The 14,632-nt window shown below is 51.1% G+C and overlaps 1 protein-coding gene across 1 annotated transcript; it reads left to right on the plus strand.

The window, feature by feature from the left end:
* Positions 1–2,251: 2,251 nt before the first annotated feature.
* LOC117800915 (calpain-9-like) lies at positions 2,252–14,435 on the plus strand (the record flags this gene model as incomplete). The annotated part of the gene is made up of 9 exons (XM_034653456.1): positions 2,252–2,359; positions 2,441–2,468; positions 2,613–2,731; positions 4,388–4,521; positions 7,385–7,553; positions 8,543–8,626; positions 11,291–11,376; positions 13,337–13,414; positions 14,356–14,435. Coding segments are annotated over 9 exons (852 nt in total), but the record flags the coding sequence as incomplete, so codon positions are not given.
* Positions 14,436–14,632: the final 197 nt, after the last annotated feature.

Raw genomic sequence — 14,632 nt, forward strand, 5'->3', positions numbered from 1 at the left:
AACATTCAGAATACGTGTTAACTGACTATGTCATTGGTTAAGGGCTCTGGTCAACAGCAAGCTAATGGCTGTTAAGTTTTGGGAGAGTCAAAGTTATGCATGGATTTCCGACTGTGTGGGGGGTCAGTGCCCCTTCGCCCGTGTTGTTCAAGGGTCAACTGTGCAGATAATAGAACTACACATCCTAGCTAGGACTTTGACCTTTTGAAAAAAATTACATCCGGATTCATCTTCATTTGATAGGTGTAAGCCTTCTCTGGGAGACTGTCTGCCCCGTGCTCAACTCCTCTCTCATCTCCCCCTACAGACTCTTCCTCTGCCTCCCTTCCCGGCCCCCGCCCCCATCCCTATGTTGCTATCCAATAGAGAGGTATCGTACAGGCTCTTTTGTGTTTCAGAGTTCTGGTTTGTGGCATGAGTGCAAACAACTATTTGGAATTACAACTGTATATTTAACCTTAGTTGGTGTTGATTAGAACTATTATTTTGTGACGCTTTTTTGTAAAAGATTTTATTTATTTATTTGAAAGGCAGAGAGCTTGAGTTGGGGGAGGAGTAGAGGGAGAAGGAGAAGCAGACTTCTTGCTGAGCAGGGAGCCCAACATGGGGCTCGATCCCAGGACTCCAAGATCGTGACCTGAGCCAAGGGCAGACGTTCGACCAACTGAGCCCCCATTTTGTAACACTTTTATTACTTCCAAATACTGTACATAACATCTGTATAAGCCGGGAAGGATAACAATAAAATGAACAGCTGTGGTCCTAACACCCAAAATAAAAGCTAGAACACCACCACCACTGTCGCCTGCCCTCCCTGCATGCTCTTGTGCACCCAGCCGCCCGACGAACCAACTTTCAGAGGGTGTCCTCTCCTGGGCAGAGCGTTGCTATGACAATGCCATGCATCAACACAGGCCCAGCAGAGAGAGAAAGCAATATCGTTTTGTTGTTGAGCTCTCTCCTTTGCTTTAAGTCGTATGAGTAGCACTGGCTTCTGAATCCCCCACCCCTTCAAAAGCTCAGGGCCTCCCCTGCTGAGTAGACACGAGCTGCCGCACTCTAGGGAAAGAAGTGCATTTTCCAGGGCTCCTGGGTGGCTCAGTCAGTGAAGCATCTGCCTTCAGCTCAGGTCATGATCCCAGGGTCCTGGGATCGAGCCCCGCATTGGGCTCCCTGCTCAGTGGGGAGCCTGCTTCTCCCTCTCCCTCTGCCTGCCGCTCTGCCTGCTTGTGCTCTCTATCTCTCTGTCAAATAAATAAATAAAATATTTTTTAAAAAAAGAAAGAAAGAAAGAAAGAAAGAAAGAAAGAAAGAAAGAAAGAAAGAAAAAAGGAATGCATTTTCCTGCTTTGGGCAAAGCCGTAACTTGAAGAAGAGCAGGGAGGAGGTCAGCACACAGCAGGGGGCCCCTCCACCCCAGAGCTGAGAACAGGGACCGCCCCTGCCCCCCCCCCGCCACCCAGGAGGCACTCAGTGATGTCCGCTGAACAAATCCTGGAAGATTCTGTGTCCCTTCTCATTAGCATCTCCCCCAAAGCTGGACCCCGGGCTGCTAAGAGCAGCTGATGATGAGGAACCAGTGGCATGGGCCCCGCTGGTGACACCCTAGGGAAAGCCAGAAGCAGGGTGGCTCTGCAAGGAGCTTTCCTGATGCTACACCTTCTGCGAGTCACTCCTGTCTGTGCACAACAACCATGAAGGGGTCATGGGCTGTATGGTATTTTCCAGAAATGTGAACCCCTAGGAAGCCGAGCTGAGTGTGCCGGGGTCTTGAATTCCAATGACGGTGGTGTCACCTACTGCCAACAAAGAGATCTGGGGTAACACAGAGAGGTCCTGTCGGGGAAATGGAAACTTGCAAGTATCCGCTCCCACGTAGGTCGTGGGAGCCATGACGAGGGGCACTTGTCCCAGTCGCAGGCGAGTGGCTGTGTCCAAGAGGCTGGCACAGCACATATAAATGCTGTCTGGTGTCTGGCTTCCCTTAGGAGCTGTCCTCTGTGTGTGTCCACATGAAGTCACAGCAGCAGGCATCAGTAGACCAGTCAGCAGATCTGGAAAATGAAACATAACGGGAGCNTGGCAGGCATCAGTAGACCAGTGAGCAGATCTGGAAAATGAAACATAACGGGAGCTGTTCTCACCCCAACTCAGCTGGGTTTGTGCTGCAGGGAGGCCTCAGTCCCAGAAACGCCCTCCCCAGGCACCACGAGGGGCTATTTCTGAGAACCCCCCATTTCTTGGGCTGCAGCTACGAAAGGCCTACCCACCCAGCCCCGCTGATGCTAATGCCCGCAGCCTTGGCTCCCTGGCGGGGAAGCCTCTGGAACTGCACAGGGCTGAGCACAATGGAGCATATGTCTGAAAGCCAAGTAATCATATTCTATGACATCGTCCAGACAACAGCTGTGCGTCGTAAACCAGGCACAGGAAGAGCTAGGGAAGGGAGGCAGAAGGGGAGGACAGAGGTATTTGTTGGTATTCTGTCCATTTTCCTAAATGCAGAAAAGATGTGGCCACATCTGAAATGCACCCCCTGCTTCTGGCATAGAGTTTTCCCATTCACTGTGAATTGACAATGAAAACCGTGATGGATGGCTTTCCTTTTGCAGGCGACTGCTGGCTATTAGCTGCCATTGCGTCCCTGACGCTGAATGAGAAAGCTCTGGCTAGAGTCATCCCCCAGGACCAAAGCTTTGGGGCCGGTTATGCTGGAATATTCCACTTCCAGGTAAGAGGGAGACTTGGCCAGGGGCGTCAGCTCTTTGGGGCCCAGCATGACACCGTGCGCCTCTTCAGCTGCTTGGTGATCCTGGGGGGAATGTGCCCCTATCTGTGTGAAAGCTGCACCCCAAACCTGCGTCACGGGGTCGCCTCTAAACGCATGAGAAGGGCAGCATAGGTGTCCCGTGGTGAACCCTTGCAGAAAATACAAAGTAAGACTTCAAGCACGACTGTGGCAAGTCTGGAGGTCCATGCTGATGGGTTTTAGTCTTCGGAATAGCTTGTGCTTTTAGCATAAATGGCCTAAAATAATTCTACCTCCCTGGGACTGGATTATTTCTCATAAACTGGGAGATCCTCCTTATTGAAGAAATACAGATTGGGAGACGTGAATGAGTGTAAGAAGTAGAAATGGACAGAAGCACGGAGGCATCACGTGCTGGGAGCCCCGGGGCAGGGGGTGGGGGCACACATCATCGCCCCTCTGGGACCCCCGCAGAGCCACCCTCGGGGAACAGCCTGCCTGGGAGCTGGTTTCCAGTTTGCTCACAGCCCTGTTCTCTGTGCTTTCCTCCCCGACAGTCCCTGCATAGGGCCTGAGCTTGCACTGACACCTGCCCTGCCCCGTACGTCTGCAGGTGACCTCAGGCAGGTTTCACATGCTGTCTGGAAAAAGGACTGATAGCTACCCTGTGGGGTTTGCAGAACTAAAAGGGATCCTAGGAAGGAGGTAGCATGGGGCTCGCACACACTTCTGCCCCCGCACGGCCACCTTCCCCTCTCAGGCCACCACGCTCGGGCCAGCCCCGTCCCCTCCGTTCCTGAGGCCGGCCATCTGGGTACTCACTCTGGTGCCCTGTTGTGCTCTGCTGCCCTGCCTCTGATCGGCGGTGTGTGTGTGTGTGTGTGTGTGTGTGTGTGCTGGCCCTGTCGGGGGGCTGTCAGTCACATGCCGATGCCTGGGAAGTAGGCCGTTGGAAGCGAGGTCCCCTTCCTCCTCCTCTCCTGTCGGCTGCCACAGGGCAGGTGTGAGGGTGCAAGGAGGTCAACGCAGCTGGTGGGGCCTTCCTGTGCCACCCTGTAAGATCCCCTGAGCCAACACTCCCCTAGAAGGCCAGCCCGGAACTGCCCCCCCAGCCCTGCACCTGCTTCAGGAAGCCCCGAGGCCCAGGCCTGGCCATTAATCGCCTGCCCCAGCAGTGCCTCCATGGAACCTGAAGTCACAAATGCCCCCAAGAAAGCCTCAGGAGATACTGGGAGGAATATGTAAGACACCTTCCAGCCAGTTGATGGAAGGGCAGAGAGATCCGCGCTGTTCCAAGAGCAGAGAAAACCCCCTAGTATGCCTCTCCCTCGGGAGAGAGAAGAGTGAACTCAGCCCCCCCCCCGCAGTGTCCACGTGTGACCCTGTCCTTCTGGCCCCTGGCTTTGATGGGTCCACACTGGGTCTTCAGGCGGATGTCCATGGCGGGGTGGGTTGACCAGCCTGTGGCTCGGTGGACCCAGTCCGGGGGGGCCCATCATGGAACCCACATGTGATTTTCCTCAAGACCATAAGGGCAGTTTGGTCTAAGGGAGAAAGAGCCAAGTGATGCACATTCCCAGATGGGGCTGGACTCCCCTGGGGCCACCCCGTGACCGCCCTCTCCGCCCCGGCCAACAGTTCTGGCAGCACAGCGAGTGGTTGGATGTGGTCATCGATGACCGGCTGCCCACCTTCAAGGACCGCTTGATCTTCCTCCACTCCGCTGACCACAGCGAGTTCTGGAGCGCCTTGCTGGAAAAAGCCTACGCCAAGTGAGTGCCCCCTGCACGGGTGGGCCCTGTCCAGGAAGCAGGTTTCCACCCCCAGGGCCTTTTCAGAGAGCTTCCGGGAGCAGGGACACAGGTTGACAGGTGTGGCCCGGCCCGGGGGGGGGGGCGACCTGCCTGGGGCTCTGTCAGGGTCGGGGGTGGAAAAGGAGCCCGGACAGTTATCCCGTCATGGCCTTGCCATGCCCATCCTTGGGCATGGTGGTGACACACGTGCCCCCCTATGTCTGGCCTTCTGAAGAGCCAGGAGGGTAGGTGGAGGAAAATCTGGATGTGTTAGCAGAATTGGCTCTCCCAACTTCCCACCAAGCACCATCATAGCTCACACATCTGGGCTGTGGTAAAATGTATCATTTTCATCATTTTTATGAGTACATTCACATTGCTGTGCCCTCACCAGCATCCACCTCTAGACCTTGCAAAACTGAAGCTCTGCACCCACTAAACTCCAGCTCCCATCCCCCACGCCCAACCCCTGGCAGGCTGATTTCTGTCTCTGTGGGTTTAAGGAGCTGAGGAAGCTCAAGGTAAATACAATTCAAACAGTCATTTATAATCATGTACCAGATGACCTTGGTTCCCTCCAGCACTCTCGATTTCCAGCCCATCAGCTTGTCAGCAAAAGGCCACAGTGGCCTGAGTTCTGTGCTCAGCTGACAGCAGTGCTCCCCTGGGAGGCCCTCTTGGGCTCATCCCGGATCTTCAGGCCGTGGGAAACCTGTCTTCAGAGATGGGGACTGGGAAGAATAGTTGTGCTTCTAACTCTGGCAAGTGGCAAAATTAAGTGAAGGTAACTGGAGGTTTAATTAATCCGGAAATCAGTGGTTCAGAATTAAAGAAGAACCAAAGGTATGCTACCCCCCCCATGACCATCTGCTCCACCTAGGTCTATCCACACCCTCCTCAGAGCCGCTGGACAGGCTTTAGGTGGGCAAAGGGGCAGAAGAGAGCTGGGAAACCCAGCCCCAGCTCTACCCCATGGGGAGTCCCCCACCAGGAGACCTCGGCAGGATCCTCTCCAGGGCTGACACCTGTGCTCTCCGGGGCTGGCCAGGCATGGCTTCATTCTCGGTGAGCCCAACCCAGGGAAATCTTCCCCCTGCAGCTGTGAAAAAGGCTTGAGTCAGGAATTCCAGCTAGCAGGATCCAGTGCAAGGTGAAGGGTATTCACTCAAAGAGTGAAGAATGAGTTTCCTAAAAAAAGAAAATCTTTAATTTTTGGTCATTAAAACAGGCCAAAAATGATTGGGCTATACCTCATCAAAAAAAAAAAAATGTCCAGATGGCAAATAAGCACATGGAAAGATGCTCAACATTATTTGTCATTAGGAAATTGCAAATGAAAACAATAGTGAAATACCACTGCCTACTTACAGCACCAATTGCTGACAAAGCAATGGTCCAGCCATGTCGGAAGATAATTTGGCAGTTTCTTACAAAACTAAACATAATCATACTCCTTGGTAAGTGAGTCTGGTAAAAAGTCATTGTTACCCAAATGAGTTGGATAAAAACTATGTTCATATAAACACCTGCACACAAATGTTTATTGTGCCATTATTCATAATTGCCCCAAACTGGAAGCAACCAAGATGTCCTTCAAGATGAACGGATCCACAAATGGAGGTACACCCAGGCAGTGGGACATTATTTAGTGATGAAAACAATGAGCTATCAAGCCAAGAAAAGAAATGGATGAATCTTAAATGCATACTGCTTAGTGGAAGAAGCCCAACTGAAAACGCTGTATACCTACTGTAGGATCCCAATTATATGCCATTCTGGAAAAGGCAAAACTATGGGGACAGTAAAAAGATCCGTGGTTGCCAGGGGTTCAGGGGGAGGGAAGGACAGAGGTAGGGATGAATATGTGGAGCACAAGGGATCTTTTTAGGGTGGTGACTATTCTATATGATACAGTAATAGTGAATACATGACACCATTCATCTATCAAACCCATAAAACTTTATGGCACAAAGAATGAAGCTTAATACATGAAGATTTAAAAATCATCAAGAAGGATGAGGAATCCCAGGATGAAATGCAGACGGTGCATTTCATCTAACTGTATTACAAATCTATGCAGAAAACTTGCTGCAGGGGTAGGAGAAAAAGGAGCTGACCTGAGCAACTGTGGGCGTGAACGGGGTCTGTAAGATTAAAAGCAAAAGGAACCATGCTCGAGCATTCTACTCAGGCTGATTTCTCACAGAGACTAGGACAATTCTGATACATACATACAATGTGTATACGATACGTGTATACAATTCTGATATGTGTGTAGTGAGTTGAACAATTAAGGAGATGGATGGCAGGTGGTGGAGCTAGGTTTCTCACTGTTGGAGAGGAGGGTACAGAGAAGCGAATGCAGGAGGCTTAGAATGATGCCTATGGTTGTGGGTTAAGGCTGGAGACTCAGGCTGCTATCATGTTTTGTTTAATAGAGATGGTTCCAGGTGTATACATGTATATACCCTGGGTCAGTGTACATACATCATCTCCTCACTTTGTCAGCAGAGAGGGCCTAGAAAGAACGGCAACCCCACAGGAACAAGCACCCCTACTTCACGGGTCTTGGTCTCTAACACCGTTTTTCCAATAAAAGGAATCCAATAAAAGATCCTTGGAGATCACACACACACTGATAGGGTTATGTCAAAGGGACGCAGGAGCCAGCTGGAGAGGCTGAAAGTAGCCAGAGCTGGAACAGTTTGAGCAATAAAAGCAGCAAGGCCAGGAGAGACAAGGATTCTTAGAAGCGTTAGAAAAACTCTGGCCAAGGGGCGCCACCTGGTGGCCTTCCTTATTCTCTGCAGCGGTCTCTGTGCCTTCCTTGCCACCCTGACAGGCTGAACGGCAGCTATGAGGCTCTGAAGGGGGGCAGCACCATCGAGGCCATGGAAGACTTCACCGGGGGTGTAGCAGAGACCTTTGCAACTAAAGAGGCTCCAGAGAACTTCTATGAGATTCTAGAGAAGGCCCTGAAGAGGGGCTCTCTCGTGGGCTGCTCCATTGATGTAAGTCGTTCACGTGCTTGTTCACATTCCCGGCACTGTCCTGGGGCTGCAGACCAGCTGGTGCCCTGGCCCGGCGAGGGGAGGAGCATAACTGTCGGGTGGTGGGGGTGGGGCGTGTCAATGTTTATTTATTTTAGTTAAAACAAAAGTTTTAATGTTTTCCAAATTACAAAGTTAGGGCACACTTACTATATCAGGCAGAACAATCCCGAGATCTACAAAGGCAAACTTCAATGTCCCTGCCCAAGTCCCACCCTGGGACACCTGGTGTATGCCCTTCACACCCCCCTCCTTACTCGGACAAACAGGCATTCGCCTATATACACAACCATAGGAGAATTTTGATTTGATTTTACTAAACGGAGTCTTACTCTATACTTTTCTGAAACTTGTTTTTTTCCTACTTCCTCTAACATAAAACAGTCACATCAGTACATAGGAATCTAACATTATTTTCTCTAATGTCCCTATGCATGCAAACACGCACACGTATAATTTTATCTCATTCAGTTTTTAGAACCCATTCAAGTTCTGTTTCCTCTTGGGTTAACCTTGGGAATATCTTCTTCACTACCAAATTATCCCTTTCCTCTGTGTTTCCAAGTTTGTGACATAGAGTTGTATGTGAAACTGTTGAATGCTTCTTATCCTCTCTCTGGTGTACGGGATCAGACTTCTATCTTGTACTGGGCTACATGATGGGGGGTGGGGTCAAGTTGCTCTGTGTCGGGGCAAAAAAGTGAACTTTTCCCTGGAGTCTGAGCTGGGAAGGAGGATCTCCTCACCCTGGTGAGAGACTAGGAATTGCTGTATGTTACTGCTAACCATCTTAGGGGTGTCCTGTGTACCTACCTGATATGTGTCAGGCACATGGCTCTCACCTGGGGGAGCGGAAGGGGCTGGGCCAGGTACGGAGCTGGGTCTGGGCAGGGAGGGAAGGCTTGACTTACCCAATGGGTCCAATGCTGCTTTTTTTTTTCACGTTTTAGATCAGAAATGCTGCAGAATCTGAAGCCCGGACACCTTTTGGTCTCATTAAGGGCCATGCCTACAGTGTGACAGGAATTGACCAGGTAAGCAACGTGAACCCCTGTGGACAGGGTCCAGGAATAGACTCAGCCCTGCTAGTCCCTTATACTGATTAAGTGCATCACTGACCTTCCGACATTTTAGAGAAGGTCTCAATCTAAAGGAGACAGGTTGGACTCCAGAAGAGCAAAACAGGAGAGAGAGAGCGAGAGAAACATGTGATCCCACCACAGTACCAACCTGGTTGAGCTGGTGTGAGAGTCTGGGCTTTGTTTTTTCTTTTCCTTTTTTTTTTTTTCCTAATTCTTGTAGTAGTTAGAGTTCTCTAGAGAAACAGAACCAATAAGATATCAAAAGATGATAAATAGATATAGATAATTAGATAGGGAATGAGGAATTGGCTCCCATGATTGTGGAGACTGGGAAGTCCTATGATCTGCCATCTGTAAGCTATAAATCCAGGAAATCGGGTGGGGATGTTCCAGTCCAAGTCCAAAAGCCTGAGAACCAGGAGAACCAATGTCTAAGAGCAGAAGAGGACCAAAGTCCAAGCTCAGCAGTCAGACACGGAGAGTGAATTCTCCCCTCCTCCACCTTCTATAACGCTAGTCAAACCTTCAACTGATTAGATGAGGCCCACCCACATGGGGGAGGGGCCCCTGCTTTACTCAGTCTCCCAATCCAAATGCTAATCTCATCGAGAAACGCCCTCACAGACACACCCAAAATGGTGTATAAGCAAATATCTGGGCACCAGTGGCCAAGTCAAGTTGACACATAAAAATAACCATCAAAAGTCCCATTCTCTGCAGCCATAGTTCAGGGTAGAACTGATTCCCAGGGGCTACTAGACCCCACACAGCACCCCTTTGACTTCTAGGGAGTGCTTGGTTTGGACAAGAGCTCCTGAAGGGACATGTGGGAAAGAGAAAGGAAGGGGATGACATGGAAGAGGAGGACAAGGAGCCAAGGGCCACATTCTTTCAGGGTCAAGTTCAGTCAAGTCTAAAAGCCCACTTCATGCTCCTACTGGACAAGTCTCCAACCCGGTCCATACGGAATGCAGCTCCTCTGGTCTCTCCTGTTGCTGCCCACGCTTTGAGCAACCCAGTCCAGAGGAGTGGGGGTAAGGGGTGCAGAAGGGAGCCTGTCCTCTCTCCTCACCAGGGGATTGCGAGCAGAGCATTCAGGGTGGGGATTCTCTAGAATTGAGCTATTTGCATAGGCTCCTTTCCCCTCCTTCCCTGTCCATAATGCCTTGCCAATCACTCACTTGAGTAGGCATGTGATTTTTTTAAAAGATTATTTATTTGAGAGAGAGAGAGAGTGAGTGAGTGAGATAGAGAACACAAGCGGGGGTAGGGGGCAGAGGGAAAGGAGAAGCAGGCTCCCCACTGAGCAGGGAGCCTGATGCGGGGCTCAATCCTGGGACCCCAAGATCATGACCTGAGTCGAAGGCCGATGCTTAACAGAGTGAGCCACCCGGAGGCCCCAGTAGGCATGTGATTTTTGATGTTACATCTTCCAAATATTATTTCCGGTAATAGAAACCTTCCATCACACCTACTCAATTGCTCTTCCTTTCTCTCCACCTCGAAGGCATTTACCTTCCTTGCACATTTCACTTAATGGGCATCTTGAATGCTGAGCTGCCAGCTACTTCCCGGGCCCTGGAGAGGTTATACTAAATTAATCTTTACACATCAAAAGTATGATTTGTGCCCAATGCATGAGGATAAAAAGTTTTGAGCTCAAATTTCTGGTTCGTTGATGAATAAAAGTCTTTTACTTCTACTCTCTTCCGTCCAAAATCTTTCTAAAATGCGCTGGTCCTTTCTGCTGGTCCGGGGCAGGGCCTGAGGGGCAGGGCTGAGTCTCTTTCTTTACTGGCTCAAGGGTTCTCCATACGGACAGCAGAAATCCTCATCTGACACCTGAAAAGAGAGAATATTGGATTCAGAAGACTGGGAAGTGGTTTTTGTTTATCATTGTTTAATCCCGGAGTGTGCCTATATACTGTTCATTCATCTATGAGTAAGATATTAAGGATGAAGGAGACTCACGCCTAGGTCCCTGAGCACTTTGGACAAATGGCTCTTTACCTCTGTCTGTGCTAGACGCTGACAATACACCGATAAACAAGACTCGGCCCCTGCCTCTCGGGCAGTTCCGGTCCAGAGAGAAAATGCATTCATTTGAAGATTCACATGGACTAATTTCTTATTATTTATAATTCTACTGTATTTCCCAGATGCAACGTATCCATTCTGGGGTGATGAATAATATAACATTGTTGGTGATGCTAGCCGCTGTGCTCACCAGGAATTAGAAAGTTCCAAGGGCTGGGGCGCCTGGGTGGCACAACGGTTAAGCGTCTGCCTTCAGCTCAGGGCGTGATCCCAGTGTTATGGGATCGAGCCCCACATCAGGCTCTTCCGCTATGAGCCTGCTTCTTCCTCTCCCACTCCCCCTGCTTGTGTTCCCTCTCTCACTGGCTGTCTATCTCTGTCGAATAAATAAATAAAATCTTAAAAAAAAAAAAAAAGAAAGTTCCGAGGGCTAGTTAAGAATTGATGAGTTTTGACATGGCTTTTGCGTGTCATAGTCAAGAGGATTTTGGGAGAGCCAGCCGTGGCTGGAGGTGAAGCGCTCCAGAGCTCACGCATGAATTTCTCATTCCACGTGGCCCTGATGCTTCTCCCCTCTAGGTAAACTTCCGAGGCCAGAAAATGGAGCTCATCAGGGTCCGGAACCCTTGGGGCCAGGTTGAGTGGACCGGGTCCTGGAGTGACAGGTCAGTCCCACCTCTGCCTTCCTGGGACGCAGAGCCCCGGGGCTGGCTTCTGCAGGCCTATGAAGAAGGGGCACTGTGTCCATAGTTCCCTCCTGGCTCTAGTTCTGGGGGCGGTCCTGCTGCTGGGGTTGCCCTTCTTCCTCCCTCAGCCCTCTGGCCCACCATGCAGTCAAAATTCAACACCTTATAATGGCTTTTTTACCTTTCCAGTTATTGTATTTATGTCAGTGGATACTTTCCCTCCCGTGGGGAGATGTCCTCTCCCCCTGACATGGTGAGAGGCTTTATCTTCAGTGACGAGTAGCCCAATAGGCAGGGTGTATGTGTGCACGAGCGTATGTGTGGGGGTGAGGGTGGCCGTGAGTGTTTGAGGTGTGAGAATCCCTGAAATATGGCCAAGCAGGTCACTAGAGGGTTCTCTCTGATTGGTCACTGGCCATCGACCAGAGGCCCGGCGGCCCAGTAGAGAGACAGAGAAAGTGGAACAGGAAATGCGTCCCTGACAGAGCAAGCAACCAGGGTTATCTCCTCGGCCCCCCAATTATAGAGAAAGTTCTCCCTCGCAGGTGTGTGTCCCCTCCTCATCCCTTGGGAAGCGGCCCAGGTGACTAGGACCCGGGAACGTTTCGAAGTGCTTGGGCAGGGCCACCCTAAGCTGCCTCCTCCCTCAGCCAGGAGTCTGCCATCTCGGGGCACTGCTGTCCCACCTGTGTCCGGTCACAGCCTATGGGACTCCAGGGAGACCCGCAGCACGTCTAGAGCCTGAGTAAAGGAAACTGAGCCGCGTTTGTCCTCAGATCACAACGAGGCCACCTTGTTGCCAACCGTCGGTGTGTCTGGGTCCCTGTTAAGCTGACTCCAGCCTGAGGGCGCAGTACACACCCCTGCGGGGGCTTGTGGTCCCATTACGGCTCTTGTCCCACCACCTTCCCCCTACTTTGCCTTACGCCTTCTCAGAGCCCAGGGCCTTTGGCAGAAATGGAGCCGCGTCACAGGAGGGAAGAGATCGGCCTCCCTCTCCTGGCAGAAATGGAAAGAACAGTAATACTGAAATCTAGTAAGACCTCTGCATATCACACATAGGCTGTTACAGCGTCCTTGCATTCAGAGAACACAGTGTGTAGACGTGTGGGCCACTTTTTCCTTCTGGGAAACATGCAGAGGGAGAAACAAGGGAAGCGCCTTTACTGGGGTCAAGGCTGGAAGCGAGCTTGCCTCCCGCTCCCACTGAGCCTCGGGGTGATGGAGGGCAGGCCCCCATCCTGATCCCTGCTCCTGACCCTGCCAGTGATGAGGGAAGTACTGGAAGCCCTGTAGCCGGGCAGGCCCGGGATAGGCTGTGAGCCACTCAGACGGTCACGGCTCTTGGTGCTTCTGTTCTGCCCCGGCCAGGCAGGACCTGGAGAGGGGCTTCTGGGTCCTTCCCGGGATGAGCCCTGCAGGCTGTGGATGAGGTGGCCACGTCGGGTGGGTACCACGGTGCTGGTTACTCAGCCGAAACTCTCTGGAGGCGGCTGTGGGGCTCACAGAGACACAGTGAATTTGGAGGCTTCCTGGCTATCTCACCTAAAGAAAGCGTTCAGCATGTGACATGTCAAGCCCCAGCAAACGTAAGATATTATTCTCACTTTTCGAAACGTCACTTACAAATGAAGAGGAGAGATCAGGAGACGCTCCGGGGCACACGTCAGTCTCTTTCTGGCTTCCAGCTGGAAGTTTCTGCTACCTTGCTGGTGTTCAGCATCCTATGGTGGTCCCGTGATAATCCCCTACCGAGGGGCTGCACGTGATCCCGAGGACCTTTTACCATCGGCTGCTCTTGGACGCACACTTTCCCCTGGGGTGTTTCTGGGCTGACCAGGATGGTTCCCCACATAGCCACCACCCTGGCTTCTCTGGAGGGACGCCCCACCCCGCCAAGGCCAGTGTTGTTTCAGCTGACTTTGCTTACCCCTCCTAGCTCCTCCGAGTGGCGTTCCGTGGGCCCAGCTGAGCAGAAGCGCCTGTGTCACACGGCTCTGGATGACGGCGAGTTCTGGTACAGTGCTCGTCTGTTTTCCTTTCTGTATTAGCTGCATAACGGGTATGAGCGCAGTGCTCTATAGCCCTTGGCTTGGTTGCTGCCTTTCTGTCTATTTTTGTTCAGTTTCTTTAGTAAATCAAACACATTGCCCTCAAGCCGCTTATGTTCACTCAGGTTGGCAGAGAATCTGATATGAACGTGGGGCTGAGCCTGGGTGCCAGCCCAGCACCCCTCCTCTGAACTACCCATCATCCAAGTTTGCATGGTGTGTTTGAAGACAGACAGGCAGCCCCAGTGCTCCCAGGGGCTACTCCCCTGTCCCACTTGATGACAAGGGCCCCTGAAGGCAGCGACCTTGAGAGGATCCAAAAATACAGACCTCGGTGGGCAAGAAATATTCCTAATCTGGACTTTCTACAGGGTGGAATCTCTTTGCTTAACTAGGAGTTTTTAATAGGCCTTCCTCTCTAAAAGCTTCTTTTGATCTTATTTCTTCCTGTGGGGTCCAAAAAACAGTCAGGTCTTCCAACCTTGCAAGACCAAACATTGCTGATGTCCAGCTTTCTTCCCTGGAGCAAACCAGCCAATTCTTGCCTGAGCTCACTTTTTTTTTCTTTAATACTCCTTATTAAACACAGCAAGCAAAAACCAGCCTGCACTAATATTCTAGCTTTTTCCATCCTCTTCCCCTTAGGCACAGCCTCTGTCTTCCATATTTTTACAGTTTCAACAAGTATATTGCCATTTGTAATGTGGATATCTATTTTCCAGCTCCAATATTTCCTTGTAACCTGCCCAAGTGCTAAGCTGATACCACATAGGTTAGAATTCTGTCATGGTGGGGCCATACTTCAAGGCATCAATGACTTAGGGTAACACCAGCTGCTGTAAGAAGTAGATTCAAAACGTATAAAGATGCAAATGCAATAAGGTTTATTTCTCACTCATTGTAACAGTCCAGGAGGACATCCCTATTCTGCGGTGGCTCTCTCCAGGCAGTGATTCGGGGACCCAAGCCCCTCCCTCTGTGTGGCTCCACCGTCCCCTGGGGTCACCCAGCCATCTGCAGGAAGCCAGCAGAAGAGGAAAGACAGGAAAGATTGGATGAGCCACGCCCACTTCCTAAGAGCCTTGACCCGCACATCGCCACTTACATCGCACCCTACATGCAAGGGGTGGGCTGCTGTCCCTGAACCTGGGTTTCTCTTAGCTCTGCTTATGTATTTTCTGTCT

The sequence above is a fragment of the Ailuropoda melanoleuca genome, unplaced genomic scaffold, assembly GCF_002007445.2.
Source record: "Ailuropoda melanoleuca isolate Jingjing unplaced genomic scaffold, ASM200744v2 unplaced-scaffold9056, whole genome shotgun sequence".
Classification (NCBI taxonomy): Eukaryota; Metazoa; Chordata; class Mammalia; order Carnivora; family Ursidae; genus Ailuropoda; species Ailuropoda melanoleuca.